We start from the raw sequence: 18,018 nt of genomic DNA, 5'->3' as shown, positions 1-18,018 counted from the left end.
GGGATGGGGGATGGGACACAAAACTTGGTGGTCAGCTAGCTGTCCCAAACATTTTTACCTTTGTATTCTTAGCTCCTTACCCAATGTCTGACACTAAAATTGATATCTAGGATGGCTGTGGGGTCAATTAATTTGTTTGAGCCTTAGATGGCCACCAAGAGCCAGGGCAAGTGTGATGGTCTGGCATACAAAAAAGCAGATGACAAATATCAACTGTGGCTCTTGGAGTGGGCACAGAAAGCTGAGCAGAGATAGAATTTTGGCTGAGAGTGAAGCTCCCTGTCCTTGGCCATGTGCTGGGAAGAAGCATCCTTCTTTCAGAGCTCACTGGGGGAAAGTGCAATTTAATGGCAGTTCTCTGACACCCTTTTGCGAGGCGGGAAAAGATCATTTCTGCACTTTCAATAGTTTTCAATCATGCAAAAGGTGGGGTCTTGAATATACTTTGATAGAAACTGTCCTCTATCAGTTTCTGACAGAGAAGCCCACCTGAATTGGCTGTTACATTGCGAAGCTGGAGCTGAAGCAGGTCGTTGCTGCTCCGTGTAATGATTCAAAGGCTGTCTGCATGGGAGGCGGAGAGGTCTCTCCGCAGCCGATGTTGCCTTTGGGAAATGACTTCTATTCCGTGGTGGATCCAAACCCTGCAGTGCCTGCAGACTGTTGTTCTGGGGAGCCGTGTGCATTGGGCCTGGCTCGATGCTCACAGGGCGTGATAGAGGAAGAGAACGTCAGCATTGCCTTGGCCTCCTGCTGGAGAAGGAGCCATAACAGAGACTTGGACTGGGTTTGGCGAATCTCAGCTCTAGGTCTAGGAATGATCTAGACTTTAAGACATATCAAAACTGAAAACACACCTGTTAACCTAGGGGGCTGTCATGGGAGGGAGGTGTACCTTGGAGATAATCCATCCAGTTATGTTTTATGAGTTATGCAATTTTCTATGAGTATTGATAAAGAATTTATAAAATTAAAAAGGAGCTGTCCATTTTGGGGTAATTTTTGGTAATTTAGGAGATAGAGATACAGACCCCCTCATCTCAGCCAGTGCATGGGTATTAATTAGACTGACAAAGGCTTGACAGGGAGAAAGAAGAGTTCTCCACTGAAGGGAGTGGGCTTTCCCACTGGGAAGAGGCAGTCTGGAGCCTGGAAATGGGAATTTGCTAGGTGGAGCCTGGAAATGGGAATTTGCTAGGTTGGCCTCTTATGCCCTGAGCTCTGAGACATTGTGATAATCCAGGTTGGTGGCTTTTGGTCAGCCAGGGAAGTATCTTGTAGAGGAATGTTTATCAATCCTTTAAAAAAATAGTCTTTGCTCTATTTGCTGAACATAAAAGTCTCATTCAAGAGAGAAGAATGGTCTGAATAGATTCCCAGAGGCTGAAAGTTTGAGATGTGCTGGGGAGCCGGGCGTGGAGTGGCTTTGCTGGAGTGCAGCCTGGTGGGGACCTCTGGAGTACATGTCTGGAAAGGGCAATGGCACGTTCCCCCATATGCCCTGCCCGTCTCTTTGTATTGCAATCATCTGCTATTTGTCAGTCCCCCCCTCTAGCTCACAAGCTCCCTGAAGGCAGACCCCCTGAGTCGATGGCTCTTATCATAGTGCTTGGGCTCAGTAAGTGCTCAGTAAGTGTCTACTGAGCACACCTGAGTGCCTGTGCTCCCTTGTTGGGGGATGTGTTCCCCTAGAGACTCGCCTGTATCCCTAAGGGCTCTGTAGACATCTTGGGGGGGTGGGGAGCCAAGGAAATTGTAAACTCATCACTGATATTTCATCAGGGTTGGGTGACAGAGACCACTCCTATCACTGCAAGCAAGAAGAAAGCTACCAGAAGAGTCTCAGGCACTCAAAAACTGACGCAAGGTGGGACCATTGAGTGTCAAGGAGTAGGTACGTCTGCCTGTGACAAGTTACAAACACACGGGGCCACGTCATAAGCCTACGGAGTCATTCACAAGCGTCCTCCCTGAGGCTGAAACACTGAGTCTGAAAGAAAAGGATGAGTGGGGTAAAGAACAAGAGATTCTCTTGCAGGATGAAATCATTTCTCTTCTGCCAGAACTGACTCACTCCGGGGGGTTGGCGAGGACTTGTGCCCCGGAGTGAAGATGGAAAAATGTGATGCTAATTTTACTACTTGATTATATTTTTGTTTCAGGTGATTTTGCCAAGTTTTTTATTTGCTCACAGCGGTGTTAAAATAGAAGCAGTTGATATATTTAAGGGATTAGAACCCTCTCTGAGTGTCATACCATCCTAATTTTCCCCAGAGAAACATGATACTCCTGGAGGCACGGAGTTTGGTGGCATGATAACCACAGAAGCTCCTATTTATGGAGACTGTATTGTGTGCCAGACCATGGGCTAAACATTACATTGAGTCATCTCATTGGATATATTGATTTCTCTTTCATTTCGCCTATTATTTTTTTTCAATTTCCCCTTGTACAGATAAAGAAACCGAGATTGAGGTTGTTCAGGAAGGTCACAGAGGCTTGCAGAAGGTCACAAAGCCAGTAGGTGGCAGACCTGGGACTGGAACACAGGCTGCCTGCAAACTTCTAAGGCTTCGTTGGTGACTGTCTCCCCAGGAGGCAGGAACTGTGATTTCGCTGGGTCCCAAACTGGTGGAGGATATGGACTATGAGTCAGAGCATGGCACCTTTTGAGAAACCCCTGGAGGCCTGTGAAATGCCATTCGCTCCCCAGACTTAGAATGTGCTTATTGTCCCTTCCATCTGTCTCAGAGAGTCTGGCTCTTTCACATGGTGCTCCTTGTGGCCTAGACGTTTGGCTCTAGGTGGCCCAGTGTGGAGCTGCAGAGAACCGCCATGACCCTGTCTTCCTTGCTCTTCCCATGGCTGCTGTTTCCCCTCCTCTTGGCCTTGCCTGTCTCCTGCTCCAGTGGACAAGCCCCTGGCACCTGGGCTCCAGCTGACTTCACGTGGACCCAACAGTGTTTTGTCGATGTGCGTGCCGGTCACCTCTCATCTCCCTGCTTGGGGCACCTCTGTGGGTACCCCCACGAGACCTGCCTGATGCCCACCACGTGCATGCTGGAGGTGAGTCCTGTAGGGTGAACCTTTCACCAATGGGAGGCAAGGGCTGATGGGTAAATTACTCCCTCCCCACCCACCATGGGGTGAGGACAGGCACCAGCTCTATAGCTTTTGTGTAACACCTGGGGGGTAATGAGTGTTAAAGAAAAATATTTTGAACGAATGCCCACCTACGTAGTCAGCATGTGCCTTAGTAGAGGTGGGCAGCTCAGTGACCAGCTTCCTTGGCTTGGTTCTCCTCCCCCCGCCCCTTCTTCCTTACTCCTGCTCCCTATAATCCTTAGGAGATTACATTCCCTAACAAAGTTTTGAATCCTGTGAGTCCTCAGATTTGACTTTCTGGGAAATCCAGGCTGCTAAGACAGGTGGCAGGGTCTGAATAATCTTATATTCATTCGTGGTCTTTGGGGACAGCCAACATACCTGGGGCAGTTCGTCTCTGTGTTTTTGGGTTAAGGACAGGACACACAGAAATGGAGTGGAAAGCCCCAGTCTGTGACCTGAGGCTGGGGACAAATTGCAGAGCACGGCCTTCATCTTACTTCAGACAGCTTTCCGTTTAATTTGCCAGATCCATTTCCTTCTCCCCACTTAAAACTCACCAGTAAGTGGCTTCCTTGCATAACTGAGAGATAGAAAAATACCAAAGGCTGGCCCGGCCCACTTGGTCTCTTCTTGGGCACTTTTTGCCACTGCAGGGAAGGAAGGTGGTGACATTTGTCTTCATGCTTCTCTGATTGAAACCTGATTTCCTGGTCCCCAAGCAAACCAGGGTCAGTTCCCCTCTCTGCATAGACTCATAATACCCCAGGAAGATGCTAGGAAGAGGCAAAAGGCATGTGCGGTCCTCCTGAGACCCTGTGGAAAGAAAGACGAGAAACTCCAGCCAAAAAAAGCAGACTTAGGAAGTCACAGTTTCATAACAGATAGGGCCATGTGGTGGTCACTGGGCTGAAGAGAAGGGGTCTGATAGTGCCGAACAGCCAGTGGGGTCAGGGGAGGAACTGTACCTTTCCAGCAGCGTGTAACCCATTGCTGCTGGCCGCCCTAGAGAGACTGCCAGGAGACCTTCTGTAAACCTGGGGCCACTTGAGGGTAGCCCTGAACTTACTGAGAAGCCAGAAATTCAATACAAGTAACTCATAGATCAGTATTGTGAAAAGCCATTCGAGCTCACACCTACAGGGATTGTGAGAGAGATGGAAACAAATAGGACTGATATGAGCTTCTGCACAAGCTGGAGGCACAAGGTTAAAGATCCCAGGGCCTTATCTAAAAAGACCAAAGGGCTTCAGTTCTGGGTCTGCAGACTGGAGCAAGAAGAGGGCCTCATCACATACTTACTTCGTTGCACATGGCTGCCAACGTTGTCGCTGTTGGAGACGAGTCTTGCATGGTTTGCTCCTCCACAGGGATGGTTCCTGGCTGGTCCTCATCCCGCACAGGCTTCAGGGGTTATTGGAAAGATGGCAGCCCCACAACTTGTTCAGTGCCGTGCTGGGCCAAGGTGGGCTACTTGGGCTGCCTACGTTCTTCAATGCACATGCCTGTGCTCACCCATATGCCCTGGGCAGGGCTACTGGGCAGGGTGCCTGGGTCCTGGGAGGCTTAGCTCCAGACCCCTGTTGACACCGTTGGTGCCACCCGCCTGAGTGACCACCTTTCCTCACCCACACTTCCCTGGCTTTCCTGCTGAGCACCATTTTGAAGCACGCGGTCATACTGGCCATTTTGCCTACTGTTGTGAAACATGAAAGTTGGATCATTGTTTCCCTAGAGAAGTGCTGGCCATGTCCTTTGGTATTTGTTGTTCAGAGCCCCGTGTTATGACCACAGATGGTGCCATTGTCCCCCTCCCTCTGGGCAGCAGATGCTCTCCGGCTCCATATAACCTGTGTGTAACTTATGTAACCAGAAAGAGACTCCAGGTATGATTCTTTTTTTTTTTAATTTTTAAAAATTTTATTTATTTATTCATGGGAGACACAGAGAGAGAGAGGCTGAGACATAGGCAGAGGGAGAAGCAGGCCCCATAGAGGGAGCCTGATGTGGGACTCAATCCCGGAACTCCAGGATCATGCCCTGAGCCAAGGGTAGGTGCTTAACCGCTGAGCCACCCAGGCGTCTCCCCAGATATGATTCTTGGTGGAGGAGGAGATGATGATTCCCCTTGAGGTGACCTGGAGCTCTCCCCAGGCACGGGATGGCTGCCATAATTTATACCGCAGCAGATACTTGTTTAATCTTTGCCTCAAAAGGTTCCACGTTGCATTACGAAGAAGCACATCCAGCAGAAAAGGAGACATCAAACTCCTACCCAAATTACACCAATTGGAAAACAAAATCCCTGTTTCTCATCATCCGTGTCAAACATTTAAAACCACTCCGATGAAAGTCAGCAAAGTGCCTGTTCACATGTTTCTCTGTTTTTTGTGTTTATGAAGAACCCCAAGCTCGGCTGCTTGTAGAGAGTAAGCTGGAATTCCTGGGTTTCTTGAAAAAGGTGCAGAAGAGAAGGAGTTGTCTCCAGGGGGCATGAAAGTCCGAGGTCTCGTTTCGCCCTCTCTAATTTGTCTTCCTGGGCTCTTCTGCCTTGAGGCATTTCTTTTGTGGCACTGGCACTCTGACGTGGGAGAGTGTGGTTGGAAGTTGTGGACAGACGCTGTGCTGAAGACCCACAGAACTGAAGATATCTGAGGATGCTGCCTCTGGTCCTCATTAGGGAGTCCTGGCTAGTTCACATTTCTTCTTGAGGCCACGACCATCCAGCTGTACATGGAGAGACTCCCTCCTCTCCGCCCTCCTTTCAAGGCTGCCAATGATAAGACTTTGAACTAACTCTCGCTACAAAGGGCATCAACCCCTCTCACAGCCCCCTCTGCTCCATAGCGTCAGAAGAATCCCCCCCAAGGAAGTGAGAGAAAACCAAGGACCAGTCTTGAATTGATTATGTGTGAGATGGATATTTCAAGGCTGGCCTCTCTAGCAAAAAAACTTCCACCCAGCTGGGTTCCACATGTAGAAAAGAAGGGCCCTTTTATAAAATACCCGATACAAGATGTTGACCTTTCGGAATCCTTTGGGCAGACCATTTCAAAGGGTGGATATTGTCAAAGGTCACCTAAAAGTAGAAAATGGTAAATAGAATTTAATCAAAAAGGGCTGGAAGGACACCCTCGAACCAAGCCGAGGTGACAGACAAGGCCAGGACTGTGTCCAATCTCCAGCTTTCACCTCTGACTCACACCACCCCAGAAGCAACTGCTCATCTGAGCCCTGGGGGGTCAGGGGTACCACACATTCATGCATTCTGCTCAAGCCCTGACCTTTCGAGCACTGGCCCAGGCTCTTGCCAGCTGCCTGACCATGAACCGCACACCAATGGTTTTTGGGTTTTTAGCTGGGGTCCAGTTGCCCAAAGGCTGCTCTTCAGGGTTTATCCCTGTGACGGCTTTGCCTCCCCCTCCTCCGGGACACGTTCGACTCTCAGAAGCAGACAGATGACTAAGAGCCTACAGGATACTTTGCAATTTCCTTTCCATTCAATTCGACACTTATTTACCAAACACCTACTATGCATCCTACCGGGTTCCAGGAATATAGATCTCCCTGAGACCGGGAAGCCAAGACACAGTTCGGTCTCAGAGCAGTGTTGGAAACAAACACAATAAAATAAACCACCACCACAAAAGCCTCATTCCAGCCACCAAAAATGTTGTTTCAAGCAAATATGTGTATGGGATTCTTGGGCATCCCTAAGTAGGATTCCAGGATTCCAGTCCTTGTCTCCAAACACCCTCTTCTCTCATCCTCCACACCCCACAGTTGTCCCATGCCTCTTCCAAATTCCCCCAAAACCCCTTCATTGGGATTCACCTCCAGGCTGCTTCTGCTCATCCCTGGCCCTGCTCTAGGCTCTGTGGCTCCCGAGGGCCAGCTGGGCACCAGTGCGTAGAGCCACAGCTCTCTGCAGCTCGGCTTCAGGTGGGACAGGCAGCCACTGAGGCAGCATGTTCTGTGCTTTGGGCCTGTTGTGCCCAAGATTGCAAATCCGAGAAACCACCAAGGAGCCGACACCGATGCAAGCACATGAGGGTTTATTTACAAGCTCGAGCCTGGGTCCAAGGATACTCCACACAACAGAGCAGGGGCTTGGACCCCAAGGTGGGTTCCAGCTGGGTTTTTTATGGGCTGGTCTAGGGGATTTTCATAAGGGGTGGAGGAATTTTTTCCATTCCAATATGGGGGACATGGTGGGGGAGTTAAGATCTGATATGGGATTTCCTGCCGAGGACATTCTGCTGTTTTTCCTGTAGAGTTCAGCTCTTATTCACAGGGGCCCAAGATGGCTGGACTTGTGCTAAACTTGAGGTGGAATGGCCTTAATTTTCTCGGCCTCCACAGACTTGCCCCCATACAAATGAGACAGATCCAGTCCTTGTTCTGGAGAAGGTCATCGTAACTGGAGACATCAGCACCAAAACAGGCAATCGCAATTCAGCCTGAGAGGTGAGGGGCTCTGGGATCCAGAGGATCCAAGATGGCCCCGGGGAGAGGGCCTCGGCTGAGGCCTGAAGGGTGAATCTGGCTTCCAACGCAACCTCTGTGACTTTTGGACAAGTTACCTGGCTCCTCTGTGCCTGTTTCCTCCTCTGAAACTTGGGGCTTATGCATTATAGTGGGGTCGCAAGGCCCTAACGATTTAATACAAGCGAGCGCTTGGACCAGTGTTCAGTGGTGCTCAACAAACACATGATTAGGACATCAATGCACTGAATCACACATTCCTGGGCTGTAGTCACAAAGCAGCTTTGTGTTTCCCCCCACTGCCCCGTGCATCTGGAAACATCTCCAGACTTTCCTGGGTGCTCTGAGGAATGTCATAGTGTCATTTCCACACGTAAACCAGCACGTGTGCTCTCTCAGACAGGGGGATCTTCCAGTCACTCTGTCTCTGCTCCGGAGGGGGCTGGCTGCCTGGGCAGGGCAGGGAGAGGGTCCCTTCTTTCTTTTCCTTGCTCACCTCCTCCCATAGTCACCAACCGTGGTTCCTGGGCTCCCTGGGAGGTGGTGTGGGAGGGGGCGATGAGGGGAGTGGGACCTTCTCTTGCATCTGGCCCCCACCGTCCTAAGCCTAAAGCAATAGTCGTCTGTGCAAACCCTCCCTCCCAGGGCCCTGTTGCCCTCAACGGGGATGGGGCGTTGGACTCTCCCGGCCGCTCACCCTTTGCCAGGGCTCCAGGTGGGTTCCTCTCACAACACAGTTTGGTGTCATTTATCTGTTGTTTCATTGTTTCAGCTGAAACCTCCCTCCTAACTTCCTCCCAAACTAGCCACCACCATCCTCCCTGGGGGCTACGAGGAGGTGGTTTGCTGGGAGGTGGCACCTGTCACGAGGGTGGCAGATGAGATGGCAAAGGTGGGCAGGGACTTCTTTATCCAGGTGGCTTAGGACTGTGACTCTTGCTTCCCAGGTCCTGCCATGATGGGAACAAGGGTGCAGAAGGCTAGGTAGGCCCTGCCTCCTTATGAGAATGACAACCCTGTGTGGACTGCTGTGCAATACAAAGTGTCTTTCATACCATGTTCTCATTTAAAACCCACAACTTGGGACGCCTGAATGGCTCAGTGGTTGATGGTCTGCCTTTGGCTCAGGGCATGATCCCGGGGTCCTGGGAGCAAGTCCTGTAACAGACTCCCTGCATGGAGCCTGCTTCTCCCTCTGCCTGTGTCTCTGCCTCTCTCTTTGTGTCTCTCATGAATAAGTAAATAAAATCTAAAAAAAAAACCAAAAACAAAAAAAAAGATAATTTTCAGTTTTATGTATAAGGACACAGGTTCAGGAAGCTAAGTACCAAGGTCACACAGCTAGGAGGTAGCAGGTTCCAACTTAGTGATTTGATGTCTGTTTCATTCCTTCCATTACACCATAATACGTAGAGTGAAGGACATGGGGGGGGGAGCACCCTTCTGAAAGCCTGGCCTTGGGCAGGGCGTTGTCCTCTGGGAGGAGGCAGCCGTGGGAACCACGTGTGCCGGACCCGGCCTGCTGTACTCACAGCTGCAGTGGGCATTGTGTCCTCCACACCCAGCTGCCAAACAGAACTGGCCAAGCTGGGCAAACACGGGCAGTGACTTCACCCTCCCTGCTTCACACCTGACGCTAGACAGACCCAACGAGTCCAGCCCAGGGTCTCGACCTCCCCATGCTGTGGACAAATCTGGGTCATCCAGACCCGGGTGAGGAACCTCTCTGTCCAGCAAAGAGCCCCGGATGAAGCCTTCTAAAGCCAAAGAGAGAAGAGTAGGTTCTTCACAAAATGGTGACCTGCTCCAGCCAGGACCTAGAAGTCTGCTGACCCCACAGCCTCACCAGCCCTTTGGTTACTAGGACCCTGGGGCTTCAAGAATTCTTGTCCTCTCTCCTTTTCTGCATAATTTGGTTTTAGCGCATTAGAAGATAGGAAAGGAGAAAAAATGAGTGGGAAATATCAGAAAGGGAGACAGAACATGAGAGACTCCTAACTCTGGAAAACAAACTAGGGGTGGTGGAAGGGGAGGTGGGTGGGGGGGTGGGGGTGACTGGGTGATGGGCACTGAGGGGGGCACTTGATGGGATGAGCACTGGGTGTTATTCTATATGTTGGCAAATTGAACACCAATAAAAAAATAAATAAATAAAAAAAAAGAAGACAGTATCCTTTTTTTTTAATTTATTTTTTATTGGTGTTCAATTTACTAACATACAGAATAACCCCCAGTGCCCGTCACCCATTCACTCCCACCCCCCGCCCTCCTCCCCTTCTACCACCCCTAGTTCGTTTCCCAGAGTTAGCAGTCTTTACGTTCTGTCTCCCTTTCTGATATTTCCTACACATTTCTTCTCCCTTCCCTTCTATTCCCTTTCACTATTATTTATATTCCCCAAATGAATGAGAACATATAATGTTTGTCCTTCTCCGACTGACTTACTTCACTCAGCATAATACCCTCCAGTTCCATCCACGTTGAAGCAAATGGTGGGTATTTGTCATTTCTAACAGCTGAGTAATATTCCATTGTATACATAAACCACATAGAAGACAGGATCCTATGCCAAAGTAGGAGATAGAAGAATTTAAACTTTGGTCTCTATAGCAAGAGGCTTACCTGACATTTTGTTTTAATTAATCTCTCTCTCTCTCTCTCTCTCTCTCTCTCTTTTTTTTGGGGGGGGAGGATAGTAAAGCAATCTATATTGATTGTAGAAAAATTGGAAAATAAAAAAGGGTGATGAAAAATTCACTCATGAGCTTTACACTATACAATTTTTGCGGAATTCCTTCTAACATCAACCTCATACATATAAAGCATATGTATAGACACGCTTGTAATAACAAGATCAGAATTGTGGAGTAGAGACTATACTGTAAGCTGCTTTTTCTCCCGAAGTTGTATGTGGCAGGCATGTCCCACACCATTAAGCTCAGCGGACTCTTAACAGCCTTGTGTGATGGATTCCGCATTGTGCTAGAGAGATGACACAGGGGATGAACTAACTGGTGAGGGCATAAATTGTGAAAACTCTCTAGGGACCTCCCCCCCGGGAGGACCCTGTTTGGTCACCTCTTAGCAACACAGCCTGAAGAAACTGAGCCTATAGCGCAGAGGGCTCAGAAATCTCCTCTCTTTTCTTCGTAATAATAAAATTATACTGAGTGCTTCTCAAGTTCTCCTACGCCTCAGGATGTGCCCCACCACAAGTAGTTCCTCCAAAGGAAGCCTGGGTACACATCCAATCGTCTTTGCCTTCTGTCTGCAATCTCTGGCCCTGAGTGCTCCAGGGTTTCCTTTTTATGAGAGCCCATAGCACCAAACTCACCCCCTTCCAGTTCTCCCTCAATTAAAATGTGTGCAACTCTGCTGAAAGCCTTTTTTGCACAAGAAGTTGGCTTGGCATTAGGGGGACTCCCTGAGTGATGGGCCTTTGAATTGGATTTTTTTAAAAAGATATTATTTATTTATTCATGAGAGACAGAGAGAGGCGAGAGACACGCAGAGACACAGGCAGAGGGAGAAGCAGGCTCCATGGAGGGAGCCCGACGTGGGACTCGATCCCGGGTCTCCAGGATCACTCCCTGGGCTGAAGGTGGTGCTAAACCACTGAGCCACCCAGGCTGCCCAGAATTGGATTTTTAATAACAGACCAAACTCTGTGACCTACCTCACAATGTCCCAAGGGAAAGCTCTCTTGCTTTTAAATTCAAGGACATGGAATATTCAGTCAAATGGATTCAGAAACCGCATGCCTCGGCAGAGGGTTGTGTTGGTGGTCTTAGACTATTTGTGAGTGTTACGAGAGGCCTCACTGTTTCTAGCACTCTCTCCCTCACCATTCTCAGTCTGTAACTAAACACCCCGTGTCAGTCGCCTGTTGTGAGAACCACATGATGTGCCTTTTGTAGAGAAGTTTCTCTTTCCATTTCAGGACTTTGCTAGAAATGACTTCAACCATTTTTTTCAGATTGGATTCTAGCTTAATCCCCCTTTCTCTTTCCTGTCCGTGCACACTTCTATATGAGAAAAGTTAGAAACATTTTTCAGATGTGTTTCCACAGCCCTTGAATCTTGTTATTCTGGGGGCTTGGCACTCAGTGAGGCAATGGGTTTGGGGAACTTCCGGTGGAGGTCAGAGAGCCAATAAACCACTAAATAGTTGGTCAGTTTTGATGATTAAAATGGTTTGGATTGAGACGCGTGTCAGATCCTGGTCTTGGGGGAATGAGGAAAGGCGAGAGTGTGAATCGAAGAATGTTCACGTTAATTTAGCATGGAAGAACCATGAATCTCTCCAGAAGATCTTGGAGAAGCTTCTCCCCCCTTTGCCTGTGATGAGTTAGTCCTGAGGCTGTCTGTCATCAGCCCAGAACAGGTAAGGGATGTGGGGGAGAGAGCAGTCTTGAGTCTTCTGTTGGGTTTGTGAGAGCTACAAGTTACGTGAGGGAAACTGAGGTCATAGGAGGTCAGTTGGATTCTTGTTTCTTCCCTTGCTTCAGGCTAAGTCTGGGTTGGGAATGGAAGAACACTTTAGAAACACCAGGTAATCAAAGAGCCTGAGGAATCAGGGCAAGAGACTCGCTGTCTGAGGTGATGAAGTGGAGGCCCCAAGAGGCCCAGCTCAGCGCATTGACCAGGGGGTAGGTGCAGGGGTGGTGGTGGGGGCGGCGGGCAGACACAGCACTCTGGGCCCTGCTGCCTCAGCCTGGTAGGCTAGGATCCCATCTTTCCTGGTGTCTTGAAGAGGGGATTCGGAAGTTCCATTAGCCAGAATCATGGCTTCCCAAGCATGGCCATGCCTTAGACTCTGGAGCCTGTGAGTTCATTAAATTTTGTGGTAAAGGACGAGGTTGTTGATCAGCTCATTAAAATAGAGAGACCATCCTGAATCATCTGGGTGGGCCCAGTGGAATTGCAAGGGTCCTTAAAAGTGGAACGGAGAGGTAGGAGAGGGAAGCAAGAGAGACGGCAGCCCGGGAAGGGCCCAGCCTACCACCGTCGGCTTTGAAGATGGAGGAAGGAGGCCATCAGCCAAGGGACGCAGGTGGCCTTTAGGATCTGGAAAAGACAAGAGACTGGATCCTCCCCTGGAACCTCCAGAAGGAACACGGCTCTGTTGACACTTTGAGTTTAGCCCAGAGAGGCCCATTTTAGACCTCTGACCGCCAGAGCTGTGTAATAATTGTGACCATTGCAGTAAATTTTTTACAGCAGAGATAACGCACCCCCCCCTCTTTTCATCCCCTGTTACCTGCTGGTTTTAGCTGTTTGCTGCCTTGACATGTGATTTCTTGAGGAATTATAAAAGGCAACTGGGAATTAGCTGTTAATTTGCCATGATGGTGGCGATTATGTCTGCTTGGCTTACCACTACCAGTGAGGGCCTGGCCTAGATGCATATTTGGAACACGAATAAGTAATGAAATTCTTCAAAGCGTACCTCAACCTCAGAGACAACGCACCCTTATTCCCTCTCTCTGTTGCCCAGATGATAATCTGGACAAGGGAAGCGTAGAAGGTAGTTGGCCCCTCAGAAGAAAGAAATTCACCTGATTGGCCTCATTTCATCCAAACGATCCACCCTGAGAAAATGAGCTCACAAATGCAGAACGATTGCTCTGCTACCTGTAGACAGATCGGGGAAAATACCGGTGGCCAGACAACAGGCAAAGAACTTGCCGGAACATGGAGTGTTGAAAGAATGGGGTAACCATGGGGCAAAGAGATGAAAACATTGTTAGCCTGGCTCAGCTGTGAGAAGTGGTCAACGTCGTCAGGAGAAAGACATGCACTTCCTTTGCACTCTTCCGTGCTGAAGAATCAGAAGGACCCCGGGGGCCCTTCTAGAAGCACTGGGAACCTGGAGAATCAGACACTGGAGCTGGAACCAATGGGGTGGGGACACCAGAAGGGTCTTGGGAGACAAGAGAGGGAGGGAGAGCAGAGAGAAGAGAGACCCCTGGCTGCTCCCAAGAGTCTACGTGGATGAGGGTGGCCTGATGGGCGAGAGATCTGTTTTGTTGGCCTTCGAGGCTCCCGGTGTGCACAGTTGGCTCAGCTTCTAGAAAGTTCATCACCCCCTGGGAACGGGCCAGATTAATACACCATCCTGGCCTCAGGGGCAGAGGTAGTCAGATCAGTCACGAGGATCTTGTGCAAGGTTGGGTGGGGTATTTTCTTCAGTGTCCAGGTCAGATGATCCAGGCCGTGAAGTCAGCGTGGGGTGGGAATTCGGATCCGGGCTGTCTCAGGTCGTGGCCCCTGCAGGGAAGGGGCTGACAGTGCGGGGACCCCTGTGGGACGATGACTTGCAGCGGAGAGGGGCCCAGGGACTGGCCCAGCAGACACTCTTTTCTTTTGCCTTTTTCCTTCTGCCTCCACCTCTAATAGCCCACTCAGGGTGGTGTTTTTTTTGTTTTTTGTTTTTTTTTTTGTTTTTTTAAGGAGTTGTGAAAGGACGCGTGGGTGTGCGAGGGGCACCTGCGAGGACTGAGCTGCAGCTTCTAGCACGGGAGCCGGGGAGCAGGCACGTCCAGGCAGCGAGTGGTCTCTGAGCCACCTCCAAGTCAGGGCCCGGCTACCTCTCTCCTCCTCTCAAATTGTAAAATTTGCCTTGTTCAGTAGCACAGAGCTCCCAAATCATTCCCTTTCCCTCCTTTCCTTCTTGAACTTTCATTTTTCACAGGTTGCAGGACTGCAACCTATTCACACACACACACACACACACACACACACACACACACGCTTGTTGCAGAGGAGGACATGTGATAAAAGCCGGGCCCACAAGAATCTGAAAGATTGATTTATTTAGACACCTACTATTCTTTTCCCCCTCGCTAGGGTTTCTAAGCCAGGACATGTGATCTAGAAACAGCCAATAGCCATTTGCTCACAGTGGTTGAAGGCCACTGCTGCATCAGGAGAGAATACGAATTTTTTATTTTTATTATTTTTAAAGATTTTATTTATTTATTCATTCATGAGAGACACACAGAGAGAGGCAGAGACACAGGCAGAGGGAGAAGCAGGCTCCATGCAGGGAGCCCGATGCGGGACTGGATCCCAGGACCCCGGGATCACTCCCTGGACCGAAGGCAGGCGCTAAACTGCTGAACCACCCAGGGATCCTCCAAATTAAAAAGAAATTCAGAGGAAAGGGGTGCCAGGGTGGCTCAGCCGGTTAAGTGTCATAATTTGGTTCAGGTCATGATCTCAGGATTATGACATGGAGCCCTGTGTCAGGCTCCAGGCTCAGTCTGCTTGAGATTCTCTCTTTTTCCCTCTGATCTTTCCCCCACTCTCTCTCTCCCTCTCTCTGTCTTAAACAAATAAATAAATAAATCTTTAAAAAATTAAAAAATAAAATAAAATTCAGAAGAAAGCCAAGGTGAGAAACAAAGATCATGAAAGTAAGAGTCCTGACAGCCTTGCTTTGGTACCTGGATCCAGCCCTTCCTGAAGTCCTTATCCATTCATTCATAAATATCCCAGATTCATAAGGCAATACGCAGCTATTTTGCTTAAACAGAGTTTCCGTCATTTGTACCTTGGCTAAGGCAGTCACTTAACCAAGCCTGACAGAAAGTCAGTGTTCTACTAGCCTTCATCTGGTGACAAAGGACACTTTTAATCCCATCTGTTCCATTGCCATTAATTCTTTTAATATGAGGACTCGTTTAGTCATGTAACTTTTTTTTTTTTTTTGGTAAAATGTCTATTGTCTCAGGAATTCTGGGAACCACTACTAAATATAAAATCAATTGGAAATCATGTAGCTATAAGGAAAAATATTCAAGGGAGGAAACTTGACAGGAAATTCCAACTCGGGTGGGACATTTTGGACCTAAAAGTGAGGCTCCCTTTATAATTGCTGCCTTGGATATTCTTGTAATTCCAATGTTTTCAAAACAAATTTTTTTGAATAGCCCCAATACACTTAAAAATAATGAAAAGACAAGAAACAAAGAAGGAAGTTCTGAACAGAGTCCTGCCTGCCCCCCCACCCCCCACCCCAGTCCTATGGGCATCGTTACAGATCCAGGTCAAGTGACCACCTGGACTGGGCGGTATCCTCTGAGCAGATACTCACTCCTTCCTTCTCCTATTCAGACATCAGGTATGTTGGATAAATAGAATCTCGGAGAGGACTGGAGCAGTGACCATGGGGTGTGTTGTAGGAGGATTTCAGTGGGAGTCCTGATATCTTTCAGAAGGGCTTAATTAGGATCAGTGGCAGGGGATCTGCAGGGTGCAAGGCCTACCCCCTTAAGAGCTGCATGTGGAGGGCTTGCAGGGTACAGACAATGGGGGGAAGGGTGCACACAATGGGAGATGAGAAAAAACAAAATCATACGTTCCACATTGCTGAGACTCAGGGAGCAAGGGAGGCTGATGTCCTTTCCTCGGGGTGCAAAGGGACCCTGGCAGCGTGTGGCAGGGGTGAGAAACTCTTGGGTTCCTCAGGAATCTTCCCAGCCACATCCTAGAGCCCCAGGGCTCACGTCCTGTGATAAAAGTCCAGGGGCCGCACACGTGCGTGGGCTCAGCCCCACCACCCACCCTCACCTTGCTCCATCTGGAGGTTTTCCCGGCAACACTGATACTGATTTATGGTTTGCCGAGCCTAGTTTTTTTTTTAAACGATTTTATTTACTTATTCATGAGAGACACAGAGAGAGAGGCAGAGACACAAGCAGACACAAGCAGACACATGCAGGGAGCCTGACGTGGGATTCGATCCCGGGTCTCCAGGGTCTCAGGCCCTGGGCCGAAGGCAGGCGCTAAACCGCTGAGCCACCCAGGGATTCCCTGCAGAGCCTAGCTGATAAGAATCCACCTAATTCTTTGATACTAATTCCTCTGTCCTAGAAGCAAGACTTGTGTCTCCAGGTACTAATGTCCGGATAAGGCTCCAGGCATCCTGGAAATGGGTGTAATCGCAGCTGCACCCACCAGGCCGCAGCCTGCTGTCACCCTGCCCCGAGGGGGGAGCTGTCGGCTGCTCTGCACACTCTGCACACCAGGCTCCTCTGCCCTCTGATGATGCCCTTCCTTCCTTCCTTCCTTCCTTCCTTCCTTCCTTCCTTCCTTCCTTCCTTCCTTCCTTCCTTCCTTCCTTCCTCCCCATTTAAAGTTGCTGTTCTAGTGGAGTGCCTGCAGATCACTAGAAGTCAGGCGTTTGGTTTAGCGAATAACGAATTCGCGAATGAGGGAGGCAGGGCCGGGGCACAGGTGGGGAATCTGGGAAATCCGCGCTGAGAGCACTGCTTGGGGGGGAACCGATCTCGGTTCTCACTGTGCAGTGTGGTCCTAACACATCCGGGGGGCCCGTTAGATGACTCTACTACTAAGAGGAATTTGAAAGAGTCACCCCCTGAGAACCATTTTCCCTAAGAACGATTTTTTCTGTATGGTATACACACGTGTCCTCGTAGGGATGAGTATCAAATCAGGTGCAAAATGTGACTTAGGTGGCGGTAGCATGCTGAACATCTCGAAGAGGAGCAAATGCTTGCTAGCCAGCAAGCCCCTTAGTGGGCCACGCTTAGTAGCCCCTTAGTGGGCCACGCTCTGTGTTTGCACAATAGGACAGGCCAGAAGGATGAAATAGGTGCTGAAATAAGTGATAACCTAACGGGAAGAGTGAGATCTCTCATCCATCTACTCTTTCTTCCATTCATCCATAAAGTATTCACTCAGAGCCTGGTGTAGGGGGGCTCCATGCCGGGCACCGGGGTTGGGACCGTAGGAGGGAAAGGTGTGGCTCTGCCTGTGGCACCTGTGGGGTTTGTGATCTAGCTGAGGACACACGCAGAAACCATCCCAAAGGAAGCCAAGTGGGCTGAATGCCTCTGGGGAGGTTCCAAGGGCCTGGGGCTGCCCCACCCGGCCCCGCACCATCCCTCTAGTCACTCGTGGCTATTGTATCCTGGCCAAAGCTGCCTGTGTGACTGAAGAGTTGAAAATTTAATATTATTTTATTTTATTTTATTTTTAAAGATTTTATTTATTCATGAAAGACACAGAGAGAGGCAGAGACACAGGCAGAGGGAGAAGCAGGCTCCATGCAGGAAGCCCGACGTGGAACTTGATCCCGGGTCTCCAGGGTCACACCCTGGGCTGAAGGCAGCGTTAAACCGTTGAGCCACCCGGGCTGCCCAATATTATTTTATTTTAATTAATTTAAGTTTATTAGTTCTTTACTTAGGGATTTTTTTTTATTAGAGAGAGAGAGAGAGAGCAGGGAGCCCGATGCAGGTCTTGATCCCAGGACCCTGGGATCTGACCTGAGCCGGAGACAGATGTTTCACCGACTGAGCCCCCCAGGCACCGCTTAATTCATTTAAGTTTAACTGAAAGAATACTGGGCACAGTTACTAACAGACTTTTTAGCACGTTTGGAACAACTCGGGTGCACAA

General features: G+C 49.4%; 1 protein-coding gene across 8 annotated transcripts in view; it reads left to right on the top strand.

Annotated features, from left to right (window-relative positions):
* Positions 1 to 18,018, top strand: part of LOC140608136 (uncharacterized) — a 60,626-nt gene that overhangs the window by 11,785 nt on the left and 30,823 nt on the right. For 3 of the 8 annotated variants that reach the window (XR_012010155.1, XR_012010157.1, XR_012010156.1), the window contains 2 exons: positions 2,456 to 3,066; positions 5,322 to 9,601. Coding sequence is in view for 4 of the 8 variants with exons in the window: in XM_072783007.1 (XP_072639108.1) it covers positions 2,910 to 3,066; positions 5,322 to 5,441 (277 nt within the window). In the remaining 4 variants the exon portion in view is untranslated. Of the gene's footprint in view, positions 1 to 1,782; positions 2,394 to 2,455; positions 3,067 to 4,899; positions 4,992 to 5,321; positions 9,602 to 18,018 lie in introns of those variants that run through there. The other 5 variants (XM_072783009.1, XM_072783006.1, XM_072783008.1 and 2 more) reach the window with 4 other exon arrangements.

This window comes from Canis lupus, chromosome 17 (genome assembly GCF_048164855.1).
Source record: "Canis lupus baileyi chromosome 17, mCanLup2.hap1, whole genome shotgun sequence".
Taxonomy (NCBI): domain Eukaryota; kingdom Metazoa; phylum Chordata; class Mammalia; order Carnivora; family Canidae; genus Canis; species Canis lupus.
The sequence above is the reverse complement of the archived record's forward strand: the minus strand, read 5'-3'. Positions and strand labels throughout refer to the sequence as shown.